The sequence below is a fragment of the Scatophagus argus genome, chromosome 6, assembly GCF_020382885.2.
Source record: "Scatophagus argus isolate fScaArg1 chromosome 6, fScaArg1.pri, whole genome shotgun sequence".
In the NCBI taxonomy this organism is placed as follows: domain Eukaryota; kingdom Metazoa; phylum Chordata; class Actinopteri; family Scatophagidae; genus Scatophagus; species Scatophagus argus.
This window is the reverse complement of record NC_058498.1, coordinates 12,846,555-12,863,243: the sequence shown is the minus strand read 5'-3', so window position 1 is coordinate 12,863,243 and position 16,689 is coordinate 12,846,555. Positions and strand designations below refer to the sequence as shown.

Here is a 16,689-nt window from a genome sequence, read left to right as displayed (position 1 = left end):
CTCGTGCTGGGACGTAAACATTAGCTAAGGTCAGTCCAGACGGTGTGTGTGTGGACACAACATTCAAACTGAGCGCTTCTTCTCGGGCTCAGTACACGCCCGCTGCTCCAGGTAACTGCGGTCATAACTGACCCAGTAGAGAACGGGAAATACAGGCCGATCCACGGCCGTCGCCGGCAACTGGAGCCGCGATGCGCACGGAAGTCGAGCGCTGCCGTCGTACTTTTCTAAAATATCATGTTATCATAACCTCCACAGTATCTTTGATAAATGCTGATGCCTGGCACAGACTAGTGACTTTACCCAGTTTGGTTTATTTCATGCAGGTGGTATGAGACCATAAATACTAAAACCAACAAACCAACACAGAAGAAAGGAGACACGATGGGTTCTGCTTTCATTTAGACATTCAAAAGTGCAGGTCAGATTAATTAGTGATGCTTATAGATAGATAGATACTTTATTGATCCCGAGGGAAATTCAAGAGCAGTAATACATTTTGTCTGAATAAGGAGGTTTTCATAGACACTGCGGTCTGTTTCAATACACTAATCTGGAAACATTATCGAAACAATATTAACCAGTTCATCATTTAATCTTGCTTAGATATGAAGGGCATGAGGATGTGGTAACACATGACTGTTAAAATTGTACTGATTTAATACTTTTTTTATTTTTATTTTTTTCTCCATATAGCCTATCTTAGGTGGTGTCTGTCACAGTGAAGTTGGTGGCAGTTGGAAAAGAGGTCACCAAAACTGTATTGGCCACCAGGGTACCAGATTACTGTCTTACCCAGGCAGACCAACTCAGCAGCAGCCGCAGCCTTTCGTCCCACTACACCTCCTCCCTCACTGCTGCTTCATTGATAAGAAGCTTTCTTAGTAGACTGGACCAAAATCCTTCTGAGACGGTATTTTTAACTTTTATTTCATGTTTATTTTTGTGTCTTACTTTGATTCACCATTGCAAAATTATTATCAAAAACCTTTGGAAAAAAAATGATGATAAACGTGACAAATGTTTTTTGGTATTGTCTTATAGAATATAGACAACTGTTTGGTGCCAGTCGCTCAATCGCTTCCTCACAAGTAAGTATTGTTTCAGATTCTTCATCATTCCCACCTTATGGTAGTGTGCTTAAACTTCAGCTAGGCCTACAGCTGCTAGTGCAGTACAAGTAATTCTTTAGAATTCAACTTTGTAACTTGTGCACACATATCCACAGAATTTTCCAATTTTCCAAATAAGTTTACTTTCATATAGTCTTCTGCTTATTCTTTTTTGTCATCTTTTCCATGAGACCAATGACATCACCACAGCACGCACTGCTGTCCTGCAATGTCTGCCCCTGTATCTTGGAGATAATTCCAGTGAATTCTTCCTCAGCTGCTCAGTAAGTACATTTATGATGATAATGATTGACCATTGCACAGTGCACATTTTAGAACATCATCAGACCTTAGCCAATAGCAAAATTCCCAAAAACTGAGTTCAAGTTAGTTATTATAGCCTGAAATCACACTTTGCAAACCAAATGTATTTAAGTGGGGATGTCACAACATTAAACAAGTGACATATTTTTTATCAGTTGGGAGTTACAAACAAATTTGATGCCTCACATGTGATGCTGAAGGAAAGTAATTTTCCATCTTAGTCTATGGTGAAAATGTTTCATTTAATTTCTGCACGATATAGAATTGGGTTTAGAAGGTTATATCACTAAATTGCAACAACATATCTATGTTTTATATGATTTTCAATGTATTCAAAGTTTGAGCCAAATCTGAGCTTCCCAGATGAAGTTGTATAGCCTTTGTTATTTTCTTTATTCTTTTTGTTAAGACTTGGTGCTGAAATGCAGCCATTTCTACCTGCTCATAATCTAAAGAGCTCTCTAAGACAGTATTCCAGAGTGCTTGCTTCTTCTATGTGATGTTGTGCATCATAAAAGTGAACACACTATAACTACCTTCATTTATTTGTGTTCTTTTATTTTTAATGCAGGATTCGGACTCTGCATGTGACTTCACCCAGGTGCCTGTTGGGGTTCTTAGAATCATGGCTGAGGACACGCCACCCTTGATTGACAGCATTGCAATCATCCTTGAAGGAAACATTGTCATGGATGAGATTCCCACAACCTCTCAAGCACTCTGTCTTCTGTTCGACTTAATGTATGCACGCCATCTGGATTACCCCAAAGGTATGAAGAACACATTTCAGTTCATCCAGAAGATATTGTTGAACCTCGGACAACAGTATATGATGTTTAGTATTAGAGTGTAGTGTGCTTCTGCAACAAATGTTGAATATATCAAAGTTGTTGAAGAGCTGACTTACATTTTGCTGCTTGGAAGGTGTATGTCCAAGTACAGTTCTATGTAATAATCTGGTTTTAATTATCAGGTTTTATTCAGATTTTAAATTTTTACAGACTAAATGTTGCCAAGTCTGTTTGTTGCTGTGAGACATTCAGGAAAGTGTCCATTGTGAATCAAGGGCCTTCTGTTAGCTTATACCCAGTTCAGTCAGCACACCTCACTCATGCTCATTGTCACTTTTAAGTCTCACTCATACATCACATACTGATTTTCACTCATACTCACTGACATACACTTTCTGTCTCACTCATATTCACGCTCATACACTTAGTCCCTCTCACAAGCACATAATATTGAGGAAATAATTTAGAAGGCATAATTTAGCAGGAATCTGAAGCAACTGACAAACTACAAGGAAGAATTTGCCTCTAATTGGCATCTAATTGGCATCATTTATTCCCCCTGTTTTCTCTCCTCTGGTCACTGACTGGCCTGGTTCTCTGCTAACAGAAGGGTTTGGACTAAGGTTGAACAATTAATCGCAGTATTAACAAAAATCGCCATATGGCCAAGTACTATTATTCAAATTACAGTATATGTATTTTATATTTGATAGAGGTCAAATTTGGTGAACATATCTTTATTGACTTTCTGTCAACTTTATTGAAGTGGATTACAATAACATACCTCAAGTGAAGTATTTTAAAAATTTCAAGTGATGTCCGCTTGTTTTGGCAGAATATAGTAAGTTAATGTGACAGAGTATTTGAGTTGCAACAACTTGATTTGAATTTAACTGTACTGAGATACATTAAGTTCTTAAAACTTGGTTTCCTAAATTTCTTTAAGTGAACTCAACTTGTTAGAATTTACAATGAGCTGAGCAACTTCCATCACCTTTAAAGGATAACTGGGGTTGTTTCTTTAGTTGCTGCAGTGGCTTTAAAAAACAGTATAAAATAACATTATGCTCAAATCAGTTTGGGATCTCAGGGCTTCCAGAGGATTGTGCTAGACCAGCTGTGTGGAGCCATTTATTTATTTATTTATTTTGTTAAACAATTCCCCATCTGCTTCAGTTTAGGGGATTGCTGCAACACTGTTATGCTTTGAAGATCCAGAGATGTCCTGTGGACTAAGAAACTTCACCCAACTCTTCACCGGTATGGAATTTTTATTTTTAGGCGAACTGTTCCTTTAATGCAAACTTTTCATCAAAAGAGATTGTCAGATGTGTCGGGCCTTCGCAGACACAAAAGGTGATTTGAGTAAACGGTGTCAGACAAAATTCACATTATAGTTTGGATTTAAATGATAATTTGTGATTTATATTTGTGTATTTATTGTTGTTTCTTTCTTCATTTGTACATTTATCAACATTTATTTGCATATACCCACTTCATCAAAGCCATAACAGTTTCTCCCTTTTATCTTCAGGTTAGTATACCACAAGCTGCTGAAATTCAGGGAGACAAAGACACAAACGTCTTCAAAAGTCAGGCCCGAGGCAGCGCATTCAGAGCCACCTGCCTTAATGAGAGTGGGTACATTCCTCTTGGGTTCACCTCCCTATCTGTCTGCTGAAATGTGCCAACCAGACATCTTCCCACCCCGACGCCCAGTCTGGACTGCACAGTTTTCTCACGTACACCTCACACACTGCAGAAAGAGAGGTGTGAAATACAGAAGAGCATCACCTGACTAGTGCTGAGCAGCATTAGCACATTCTTCAAGGTTCAAGGGTTTATAATATGTGTGCACATCTTACATGCCAGTGCCAGAGCAGCAGAATCTTGCACTTCACATACCACGTAACCAGAATGTGTGATATCGCTATGACAAGAAGGGGGGGTTTAAGAGAAACAGAGGAAGCACTGTTAATCTTATTTGATCTGAATTTCTCACACAGACAGGAGGAAGGAGACGGGTGTTCCTGGTAAATACCAAAACCACTTCTAACCTGCGTTTGGAAACTATTCCAGGCACGTTAAGAGTACCTGTGTGATTATATGGCTGCCCACGCTGTTTAATGACACAGTTGCCGAATTCCAGTCATTCCCTAAAAAAACATGAGGACAAACAACTGGATGTGTTTTCAACAAGATATTTATTGACGAGTTATGAGCTGTAGAACATGAAGTAACAGATGGTGTATCAGTGATAGCTTAATATATCAGTCGATCTGATATATACTTTGATAAAGTGAGAAAACTGTTGACCTGCACACAGAGCAAATGAAGAGAAACAACTTGATAATTTGCTACAAAAAAGGCTTCAATTATTCACACTACCCAAGCTGGGTTAAGACTAAGATTAAAAAACAAAAAAAAAATTAAGACCATAAAGAAATTTGTTTGTACAAACTGTGCAAATCAAAGGCTTCTACAAATGAATTACAATGCAAATATACAAACTATACACACAAAAGACTTCCATTAAAGATCCTGAAATACGAAATGAAAACAATAATATCCTAGCTACAAAGTATTTGTTAACTACTTTGGAGACAGTTAGTTTCTGTTATTTAAATCCACTAAGGTTAGCTATTAGTGTATTGACAATATTTATGTTTAAAGTATACTATTAAGCTTCATCATACATTTTCATTTGGCAAACCAATGTCATTGTAATATTCTAAAATGAGACAGTTCTGCAAAATCGTTTATCACAAAATAGTACATTCACAAAAAAAAAAAAAAAATGTCCAGAACGAAGACACAAACGTGTTACCCTTCCTTGTAAAAGTACAGGCAAAACTACACACAACCCTGAGACACAAGACATTAAAAAAATATGACAAAAAAAATCATAGTTTGAAATAACATCTTGAAATATAAAAGCATCTTCTTCAGCCGTAATGGGCCACATTCTCTCTTGCGAGCGTGTATTTTAAGTCGAGGAGGACGACGCAAATTTAGCTCACCAAAATTGAGGGAAGCCCAAGTCCAAAGTCTAAAAATACAGACAGGAAGATTGTTTCTGTGCACCAAATCATACACTTCCCCAAATGTCTTCTCTCCATCCCCATACGCCTGGCATAGCAAAGGTCTAATTCAGTCTATCAGCAGTCCAAATAAATTACACCTGAGTAAACGCTTAGTGTCACAAGGCGGTTTAAAAAAAAAAAAAAAAGAAAGAAACCACAACAAAAAGGACAGTCAATGTCTTCTCAAGTTGACTGTAAAACATGTCAGTAAGAGAGACACAAACCCATCCTTACAGACTCTGGTAAGATAGACATGCTTGATAATGGAGTGAGTCAGCTGAGCAGTGCAGGGCCGATACAGTCACAGTAGCAGATTCGTCCCAGGAGGAGGAAAGAGAAAATTCTGAGGGTTCACAGAGCACACATCTATGCTATCAGTCCCTTTGCTGGCGGTATGCTGTATGTTATAAAGAGACGGTTGTGAAGTCGATGCAGTGTGCATGGTAACGAGTCCAGTTCAGGCTAAGGGCTATGTGGGAAAGTTACACAAGAAGTATGAGCAAACAGATCAGGTGGAAAGAGGCAGCAGACTTCCAGTCTCTGGGCTGTTTCCAGGACTCAGGCCTCCACTTCTTTGCAGCTGAAGATAATATGAATCAGGCTGGATGGAGTCCCAGCTGGAACACACAAAGTCTTCCCCTTTCTTCTTCCTCGTCGTCCTCCTCCTCCTCCCTCCTCCGTGCAGCCAGTGGAAGGGGACACATGCCTGCATACCAGACACCACGGCTGATCTGGGGAAAGAGACAGGGGGAGATTAATGTTTAGGTCCTGTGAACTCTGCTGTATAAGGACCAGCCACATGACCAAAGGGGTGGCCTGGACATCCTCAGGGAGCTGGGAGGAATGCGGAGACTGCGGTCCTCCAGGCTACACATCAGCTTATCACCATGCCATTTTATCAGGCTTACCCACATAGTGATAATAACGCCTCGGGCAAGCGTTATTTAACCAAAGTCCTCCTGGCATGTGGGATTACGCTGTCATTTATGTCACTAAGTAATAAATAGCTGAGGGAGGCAGTGGAGAGGACCCCATGCTGTAAAAATAAGCTTCTCTGGATTTAGAAAAACACATATTCCAAAACCATTTGTTCATCTGCTCTCTCTATCTATAATTCAGACAAAATGGGGCTTTGTTATGGTTTAAATTCCTGGATATGTTCAGTGACATTTTTACTACAAATGTTGTGAATTTTTCAACCTCAGATACTTCACCACCATCTAATTTTCCTTCCCTGCTGTTATGAGGGAATGCGCCACTGGATATTACGCAGGTATGAAGAGAAACCTGAACATAATGTTTACCTTTCGTTTGAATTTATTTTTTTCTTCTTCTTTTTTTCTGGTAATAACCCGGATCTGCCAGAGCACACGAAGGGTGTGTGTGCTTTCTATTCTAGGAGAGAGAGTTGACAGTTACAGGCTGTCTCTATTGTGGGCCTGTTTGGATAACCTAATGAGTGCTCATTTTCATGGCCGACAAAGCTGGCTGATACTACAGAAGCCTCCACTGATCCATCCACATCTGTTACTGTAGTGAATACATGGCCTGAAGCACAACGGGAGCACACGGTACTACTAGAACCACAACAGGATAGGTAACTTTTTACCAACAAGCTCCAGGGTAAGAAGCAGTGGGAAAACTGTTTTGTTTACGTTTTAAACCCTCTGGAAAAAGCACTCTGTGAGGCTGATGCTTCGCAAACCACAGTATTTTGCAATAAACCTGAATGCTAGAACAGATGTGTCTACACAACAAATAAGCAAACACACTCATTGCTCAAACCAGCCAGGACCGGGTATCATTTAAGTGTTTTGATAAGTTTGCTATGTTCTGGTATAAACACTTGTTTTTTTTTTACCTTACTTGGAGAATTTTTTAGAGCAACACTTTTATATTTTTGGAGAACTTTGCTTTCTAAGTTAAATAAGAAGGTTTCACGATTAAATATGAGGCTACAGCCAGCAGCCGGTTAGCTTAGCTTAGCACAACGACTGGAAATAAAGCAAAATAGCTAACATGACTCTGTAAAGTATCTTTTTGCATCTTAAAAAGAAGTTGAAACTGTAAACATGTCACCGGAGTGGCTCTACACAGGTGTAGCAGTTGAACGTCATGAGTTTTTCTCCTTTGTCTCCTTCTGCTTATTCTCCACTTTTAGCATTACTTTAACTGAACAAAAGTAAATACAGTTCTTAATGGTAAATGTTGGACCAACACAATACACTGTACAAGAGTTATATACCTAATTGTCCACAGAAGTCAAAAAGATTAAAAATCTCTTCAAACATTTGATGTGCTACAAACATTTTTCATTTGGTACTTTAAAAAAAAAGCCCTCGAGTTCGATACACCAGCCCTGAGACCAACCAGTAACAGTACGTTTGCTGCAACACAAACTCAGCTCACCCTTCCTGAACAAAGCCCAAGCAAAGCAGGAGTAGCAGAGCTGGTTGTATCAAATGTAACTGTGGGCCTGAGGGAAGTTTCCATTGCTGCATTGCGTGTATGTGTGTCTGTACATATTCAGCGGTTACTTTCTGCACATCTTGAGTTCTGCTGCTGCTGGCCTAATCTCTCTCAAGTGCAGAAGATGAAGAGCATGTCTTGAATGTTAAATACTCTGCCGCTCTGCTCTGCTCCAACCACAACATCACAGTTTCATGAGCGCTGTACTTTGATATTTTTAGTCACCTATCACCATACCGCAAAGAGAGTGAGCTTTTCTGGATTGTACTGCCAAGATGTATTCCACTGAGAGACTCTCACAGTCGTCATGTGTCTGTCATCATCAGCATATCTAAAAAAAAAATAGCATCCCTGTCTTGCATCTATCAAGAGTCCCTCTGTCATCAGAAATAAGCTCCCGACTGTCTAACAGCCCTGTCATTATTACCCGTCATGTCAAGGTCAGTTATGCATTAACACTGAGCCGTAGTGGTCATACTTTTCAGGCAGACTGATCCGAACATTGCACCAAAATAAGCAAAGTGACCTTCACAAATCTGATTTCCATCTGCCCGCAGAGAGAAAAATCTCTTGAGTGTGGGATGCCAACAGGAGGAAGGGTTAAGAACTGTAGCCCAGAAAGTACCCAGATGCCTCGTGTGCCTCTCTGGTCTACAGTAACCACAATGTACTGCTGTGAGGGATGGAAGGAGTCCATGTGTCCTTCAGCAGACCAAACAGATGGGCTGGAACGATATGAAGTGATCTGATCTGGCACTCTGAGGTTTAACCTGTCTCAGTCTGCCTGCTCCCATCACTTGTTTCTCCTCCTCTTGGGAATAATGCCAGACTGAGTTTGCCAAAAGAAAATATTGTCCAAGACTTAAGCATTTCTATGAGTCGAAAATTACACCTTGTATAAATGAAGGTGAATACAGACTAGTTCATGTTTATCAAATGAACAACACCTGAATCATGATATTCATCTTCAGACTCCATCTGCATCTTCAAGAGGCCCAATTATCCACAATGCATACCAAAGCTGAGTCCTCTTTCTTTATCTGTCCCTTGTGTCCGACGAGGCCTGTGCCATGTTTGCTAATGACCACCAACTATTCCACTGTATTGACCAACGTATGAATCACAGTCACTTCATTTACATGAGTCTGCATTGTTTTCAGGGACAGACAAAAGGACTCTGGGGTGAGCTCAAAGACAGTTGGTACAGCTGTGAGGTAAATTAAAGCACATCTTGATGACTCCCTGCAGAAACTCCAGTTTGAGACTAGAACAAAGAACGTCTCTGTTAATGAATACGCGCCACTTAAGTACTACTTCAGAGGCGCAACTCTTACGTAACTCAGATTAATTACCAGGCAGACACACACAGATCCATCCCAGCTGGCTTTCTGCAGAGGCCCCTGTAACTGTATGACAGCTCGTCTCTTTTTAAGGGCGTAATCAAATTAGTCTGGGTGATTATTCAGCCATTTTAAGCATCTTTTTCCCTTTTCCTTTTTGTTATTCGCAGCACGGAGAAAAGGCCAATAAAAACTCCATTTGGTTTATGCAAATTTAAGCCACTGTGTCGAGGACTGTAACGTGGCAAATTGATTACTCAAGGGACTGAAGACGAAGTGTGTGTGCGCACGTGCTAACGCTAACTGTGTATGTGTGCGTCTAAGGGGGGGTGGATTGGGGGGGGGGGGGGGGGGGGGGTGTTGTACACAGATGCCACAATAAAAGCCTCATTCAGTTTGTGTTCCTGGTGGCCCTCACAGCGAGGCATTAATAAAACATTAGTATTGAGTGACTGGGGCCTCCGCACTCCTCCTCCCTGATCTCACCGTGACCTTTGTATTTTACAGCAGCTGTCTTGGGGTGCAGAGAGCCCGCCAAGGACTCCCTATGTGGCCCCTGACCTCTCCAGGTGTACCCTGTCACACAGAGTCATGCCCACCTCACAGGGGCTTCAGCTGAACCGTTATGAAAAAAAATGCTGCTTATGGCTCTGATTTTTTTTTTTTTTGGAGTGGGGAGAGGAAATGAGGAGGAAGGTATGGAGAAAGAAGAGGTGGGGTTTGAGAAAACAAGGGCTCAAGCGTAGGTGAGTCCTCACTGTGGCCGTTACAGTTCTGTGGTTTAAAGGGGAGAGAGACTGTCCTAAACTTTGCGCAGGGAGCTCCGGTTACATCCTGTCTGCCTGTAGTCTGGCAACATCTGACCAGATTACACCATGATGATATTCTGCTCACTACTATCTTCAAAACACACACTGAATACAAAATTTAAAGCTTTACTGAAAACATTGTACGGGCAGTTATCAAAACATTAAAACTAAATTTGTATTCTTTGTGCTTTTAGCCTAAAGAAATTATTTACTTCTTCTGCCTGGACCAAACAACTGTGAACCATAATGCTTTAAAATTTACAAATACTTTCCATCAACAGCGGCTTCTGGTTTGGCCCTGTAGTCTGTGGTTAGTCACATCTGGTGGAACTGCACGGGGCTACATACTACAGTATGTGGTGACAAAAAGAGCAGAAAGCCTGGTAATCCCATACAGGCCACGCAAACCGAAAGGCCTCCACCGCAAGGCAACATTAACAGCTCTTTACTAATGGGAATGCTGGCCACACCTTCATTCCTCCCAAATTAGAGTAAGGATGGCTGGGTTTTTAAAGGACAGGCAACGCCAGCTATGTGACTGTGTGTGTGTGTGTGTGTGTGAGACAGAGTAGTACTATGAGTGGTTTCACAACTGTGTAAAAACTCACAATACTACTAGTGAATACTTGAACAGCTGACTGCTGATGTTTGGCCCCATTGTGAACATGAAAGGAACACACACACACACACACACAATTAGTTTTCTCTCTGACCCCGGCTGAAAGTTGACAACCTCAGGAGCAAAGTATTTTTAGGCAGGCGTTAGTCTCGGCTGCCAAACGGCGCAAAATATAGCTTTGCTTCTCCTGGTCTTACTCGCTCTCCACTTCATCTCCTTCTGTGCGTGTGTGTGTTAGTGTGTCTTTGTGTCCATCTCCGCAATTTGTGCTACCTCATTTCTCCTCTCATGTCCCTGGTCTTGGGTGTGTGTGTGTTTGTGTGTGTGAGAGGATGCCTGCTTAACAAGCTGGAAACCTGAGCTTTTTCCACGTCTGCTGTAGTTAAAACATAAAGGCAGTTGGCAGCAGGATGGCAGCTACCGTAACCGAAAAAGTTCATAAGGATGCGGCGCCTTGATCTTTCATTGCCAGCCTGTCTGTCTCCATCCCAGGCCAGAAAACCTAGGCTGCCATGGAGACAGCGGTCCATACCAGCAGCCTCATAACGCTAAGCCCCCAGCTCCATTATATCCAGCTGTTTACTGTAGACACAAGTCACACATAAGCCTTCTGCTTCTAACTTGCTTCCGCTCAGCTTTTCTTTCAAAGTTCTTGGCAGCATAAAAGGAGCTTGTTTGGAATCGCTTTCCCTTTTCCTGACAGTAAAAAAAACAGTTGTTTTGCAGAAGACAGGAATATGACTACCCAAACTTCAGAAACAAAACAAGCTGCCATATTCAAAACAACTACAGCAACACAGATGTTATTTACTTCAGTATTTTTACTGCTGTTTACATAGATTGACATTATTTAATGTAAACCCAGTGACACTGATAAAATTTCTTTCTTTGGAGATGATTAAAAAGTTTAAAGTTGATTTTTATAGATTCAGACAGACTTAACCAGCCATTCTGAGAAATCTTTTTGGTGAGGGCGTCAAGATCCTTAGCTTAGCTTAGCATAAAGACTCAAAACAACAAAACTGGAGGATTATGTTCCTCTCTCTTTCGCCTGTTTTTAGCTGAGCTAGCCTCATACTGAACAATTTGGCTATTCGTTTTCCTTGATGACAGACTGGTGCTTTATCACAAAAAACTGAACCTGCACAAAATAATACATTAGGACAAGCATGTGCTGGTGTTTTTGTGAAAACTCAGGGAATGTTGTCAAAAATAACACTCTCTTATTCCGATGAAGGTAAAGCCACGAAAAACAACTAGAAAAAACTGCAGCAGAGTTCGGCCTTTTTAAAATATAAACGCAATGACTGTTGCAGCAACGAACCATTTCCCATCGATTGCATAAGTGCTAAAATATGATCACCTGAAAGGTCTTATGTCAGGAAACTTGAAACTAGCTCCACCGCCACCGGCCATATGTGAAAACAACCTGCAAACCTTCAACAAATCACTGCAATTGGGGGCAGTTGTGGCCTAGAGGTTGGAGAAGCAGTTGTGACTGGAGGGTCACTGGTTCGATTCTCCCCCCTGGACTGGCAGGAAAATATCTGGGTGGGGTTGAGTGATGTACTGGATGTACCCCTCCATCCCTCCCTCTTCACACTGTGCTAAAAACTGAAAACACCCTGGGAAAAATCACCTTATTTCATGTGAAGCTGTGAAAACTGCCATCTGTTGCTGCTTCAGGCAGATCAGTCAATTCTTCACGGATACGGTATGTTACATTTTACTCATAATTTCATACCCTTCAGATGGACCTGCCCCACCACACGATAAAATCTGCTAACACATAAACTGATAAAAGGGTTTGACTCTTTTCTAAAGCTTACAGAAAACTTCTTGAGCCCCTCTGATCCAAACCCCCCACGTGTTAAACACAAAGTCTCACACGACCTTTTCTGACTTACAAATGTTTTGAGGTACTGACTCATAGTGTGTAGTCAGTTAGCACCCAGGGCTGTACAGCAGAGCATCTTGCCTGCTTGCCTTCCTGGTGCTACAAGCACAGACCTGATCCCTGACTCTATACCTCGCTCCCGTCACCGACAGAGGTCTTGTGTTGTAGCTTTCTCTCTGTAATTACCAGCACCGCTGACATTCCTGCTGCTCTCTAAACCAGGACTTCACCATGTTTATCCAACAACCAGCCGTCACTGCAGCTAGATAATGTGTAACTGTAACCACTAGCAACCCCGACAATAGTGAGGGGTTTTTAAACTGGCCTCGTCCGGTTCAAAGTGACATTAACTTGTTAGGTAACAATGCTGTTTGAAATTATCCAAAGATTTCTGCTTCCATAAAGTTTCCACATATTATCTGACAAAACAATGGCCGCTATGAATAGCACGTATAACTGACATCTTGTTTGTTAAGGAAACTACAGTTACTCACCGTAAAAACCTCTGAGAGTCAGGACGCCTCTCTCTCTCTACGCTGAGAGGTACTTCCATGTGCTGACGAAGGCTGTAGGAATGAGCGAGTAGGGCACGCTGGTAACACTGTCCCAAGAGTCTGACGATGGATCGTAACAGTCTAACGTCTTGCACCTCTGAGCCCCAAAGTACCCTCCGACCACATACAGTCGGTTTCCTGACGCCACTGCATGGCAACTGATCCGCTTGGCTGTCACATCACCAAACTTTGACCACTGGTAGGTCTCACTGTTGAACCGGTAAGCAGAGCTGGCTGAGAATTCAGTGTCGCCTCCGATCACCACGACATGGTTTCCAACCACAGCCGCCGCAGTGTAGCGCCACAGCTGCGGACAGGCGGCCGGCACAGACCAGCGGTTCTGGCAAGGATCAAAGCACTGCACCTTGGGGTATTTGTCTCTATTTACGCTGGTTCCTCCAAAGGCAAAGAGCTTGTTTTTGGCACCAACAACAGCAGCGTTGCTCACCCCTTCTCTGAGTGGAGCCACCAGAGTCCATTTATTGGTCTGAGGGTCATACTGTTCCACCTGTTTGAGGGACACAGATGGAGATGCAGGAAACGATCCTGCAAGGGAAGTGTGTCCTCCCACAACATAAAGCATGTGGTCGAGCTCGGCAGACCCGTGTCCAAATCGGGCTACCAACATAGGTGCAGCTTTGGACCACTCGTCATGTAACGTGTCATATACCCAGACGTCTTTGGAGGCTCCATTTTCAGAGCCACGTCCTCCAGTAACATAAACCTGTCAAATAGAGAGAAATCAGATTTTGAGTACATCCACATAAAATTATATAGAAATGCACATATTCAAGTACAGATCACACACACACACCTTGCAACCAATAGCACAGGCGCTGCATTCTTTCCTGGGGCTGGGGATGTCAGTTTTGGGGGTGATCTCCTTGGTCTTGTTGTCAATCACGTAGACTTTATCACACATGAAAGTCTGTCCTCCCAGCAGAAGCAGAGCCTGGCTAACCTTTCTTGGCCGGGCACAGAACCCTGTTACAATACCGTCATTCTGGAGGATCCTCATTTTGCACCGTACAGCGTCTTCAACAATCTCCCGACCCACTTTGTGGCACATCACCAGCTCCTCTGAAGCAACGTTCTTCAGCAGGTAAGTTTCAGGGAGCAGCGCCAGGCGGACGCAACGCAGCAGCTCAGGTAGCTCGCTGTGTCTGTGCTCCATGTCGGCCTTGACCCAGTCGATGACAGCCTCATACACCAAGCTCTCATCTTCCACCTCCAGTTCCTCACTGAGGATCAGCTCCTGGACTTTGTCTCTAGGCAGGCTAAGGAAGTCCTCTGTCTTGAAGAGAGTAGCAAAGTTTGCCAGGCACATCCTCCACGACAGCTCGTACAGTCTCTGGCACTGGTGGGCGTCTGACAGCAGCATCATGCCCAGACAGTTTGAGTGGTGGAGGTTCTTTTCCAGGAACTCCGCTGCTGCATCCCTGATGTCGTGAAACTGAAGCATGTCGCCGGCTTCAAGGAGTGACTCTGCATTTTCCTCATTGATGATGACTCGGGCTGAGTAGGCATAGTCGAGCAACAGCTCCAACACCTCTGGGTGGAGAGAGTCGTGGAAGTTGACGTCAGCGTCCCGGCTCTCCCTGAGCCCGCCACTGAACATGGCCTCAAAGTATCGACTGCAGGAAGCCAGGACAGCCCGGTGGCAGGGGAAGGATCGGTTTCCAGCCTTCAGGACAACATCTGTGAAGACTTTTCGTTTGCGTAACAGGTTGAGTTGAGTCAACAGACTGTCAGCATGAGACGTCTTGTGGAAGAGTTGGATATTCATGGAGCCCGAACTAGAGCGAGACTTCCTGTTTTCGTGGTTACTGACAGACATCTTGACCTGGTCCTGGGGAAGAGAACAGAGCAAAAAAGAAATGTAAGCACATGTGAAAAGATACGCTCCTTTATATTTGTTTAATTCAAGCACTCATGACAGCTGGAGAGGAGGAAGAGATTTTAAGGTCATGCAGCGCACACTCCTTTGATGTGAACGCTACCATAAACCCTCCCATTTTATAATCAAACAAAACTTGCTGTGCCAACACGGGATGAATGGGCTGCTCAGAAATAAAATGCCTTTATCTGTGGGATGGATTTCAACGGAAATGGACTTCAGACTTTAGAGATGAAAGAAGATCAGATAAGGAGCACTCCTAAAAAAAACCTGCCTGTGGACACTGTGAAACAGAGAGGAAGGCATAAATCAGTGTCAAAACTCAATCCTCAAAACCTGCAATGACAAATGAGCTACATTAACTGTCCAGGCGAAGAAACAACACCTGGGTGTGTTGTCCTATATCACATCTTTCCACCCCTATCAACATTGCAGGACTGTGAGTCACCTCCAGCCACAGCCAGAGCTACGAGCTTCCTGCCAGCTTGTTCTGTTCCTCAACATGCACACATGCAAGACGATGCCAAAGGCAAGGCTTTCAATCTGACATAAGATGTGACACCTCACACCAGCTCCTTGAAGACAAAATTAAGTAACTGCCGCGTAAAACCCAAATTTTTCTTTGATCATAGTGGATTTACTCTGCAGTCACTGTTCTCTGGCCTGGAAAGCCTTATGCTGACTTTCAAAATAAGCCTAACTTTACTGAATGTCTAACACTGACCATTTCACCTAATTGTGAAAACTACTGTAATAATCAAATCATGGCGCCGTGGATTAATAAACACTTTCAACAACTTGAAAGCGACCAAATAAATATCTTCCGCTTAGAAGCCTCCATTGTTTCAACGCAGATAAATTTAAGTCGGCTATTCAATCCCTCTGAAAAGGGGGTCGGTGGACTTCCGTGGAGGGACTCAGCGTGAAATCCAATTCGTTTTGTGCAGTAAATGTGAAACTACGGTCAGCACTTCAGCATGCGTTCTCAACTTTCTACCCAAGTTAGCAGCAGCCTGCAAACACACGGACTGCTGCAACCTCACAAACATCAAAGGATCCGACGTTACAGCCTGGAACTAAACGCCTCACATTTCGGAAGTTGGAGAAACGTAAAAAGAAGCACATATCTTGGTGATCGATACTTTAGGAGCGATTGGGCGTCTGATGCTTACCTTGGTGGGCGCAAAGCTGATCCGGATTCCTTTATCTCAACTACAACTGTCCCGTCGTTGATCTGTTTTGAACTTGTGGCACAAATTAGACAAATCCGCCTTCCGAAGACAAAGCTCTATCGTGTCCTAAACTGTTGGGAAATGGCTGAGCCATTTGTCTGCGCCGCGAGCCTTGAGTTTCAACGCGCAAACACAAAGTCTAAACAAAAAACCAAACAAACTTCGTAGCTCGGTTTTGTTCTCGGGAAGCCACGCAGCCTGCAGGAGAGCGACGAGAGGACCGGAGAGAAAGAGCCGAGGCAGCCTGAGTTTCCCCACTGGCTCCTCCCACTCCGCCTGCTATTGTCCAATGAGCTAAAACAGCACAGCTAAAAGGCTTCTTTATGCTGCATCCAACCTCAGGGTCAATGCACATCGACATGGTAAAAGATATCAATACCATAAGAAGTACTGAAACACCTGCCTCTTCATGTGTCACCTGCCCGCTCATTGACACTAGTATCAAAGGCAAATGTACACCTTTAGACAACAAGTCGATTCAAAGTGATTTGCATTAGACACAGAAAAAAAGGAAAGAAATAAAAGAAATGCAAATATGATTTATATAGATAGGATTTATAAA

General features: G+C 42.8%; 1 protein-coding gene and 1 long non-coding RNA gene across 3 annotated transcripts; one reads left to right on the top strand and one right to left on the bottom strand.

Moving 5' to 3' along the window:
• Positions 1-529: 529 nt before the first annotated feature.
• On the top strand, positions 530-4,283 carry LOC124060771. 2 transcript variants are annotated; one of them, XR_006843628.1, is made up of 6 exons: positions 530-913; positions 1,045-1,091; positions 1,304-1,396; positions 2,008-2,206; positions 3,404-3,487; positions 3,762-4,283. It is a non-coding gene; the product is annotated as an uncharacterized LOC124060771 (long non-coding RNA). The 2 variants fall into 2 exon arrangements; XR_006843627.1 differs by lacking the exons at positions 3,404-3,487; positions 3,762-4,283 and having other exon boundaries at positions 671-913; positions 2,008-2,897.
• Positions 4,284-4,412: 129 nt separating this feature from the next.
• enc3 (ectodermal-neural cortex 3) lies at positions 4,413-16,405 on the bottom strand. The gene is made up of 4 exons (XM_046392066.1): positions 16,068-16,405; positions 13,813-14,847; positions 12,939-13,722; positions 4,413-6,041 (listed from the first exon to the last, which is right to left on the bottom strand). Exons 2-3 carry the CDS (start codon positions 14,833-14,835, stop codon positions 12,976-12,978), a joined length of 1,770 nt encoding a protein of 589 aa, XP_046248022.1. The 5' UTR covers positions 14,836-14,847; positions 16,068-16,405; the 3' UTR covers positions 4,413-6,041; positions 12,939-12,975.
• Between the last annotated feature and the right edge of the window lie 284 nt (positions 16,406-16,689).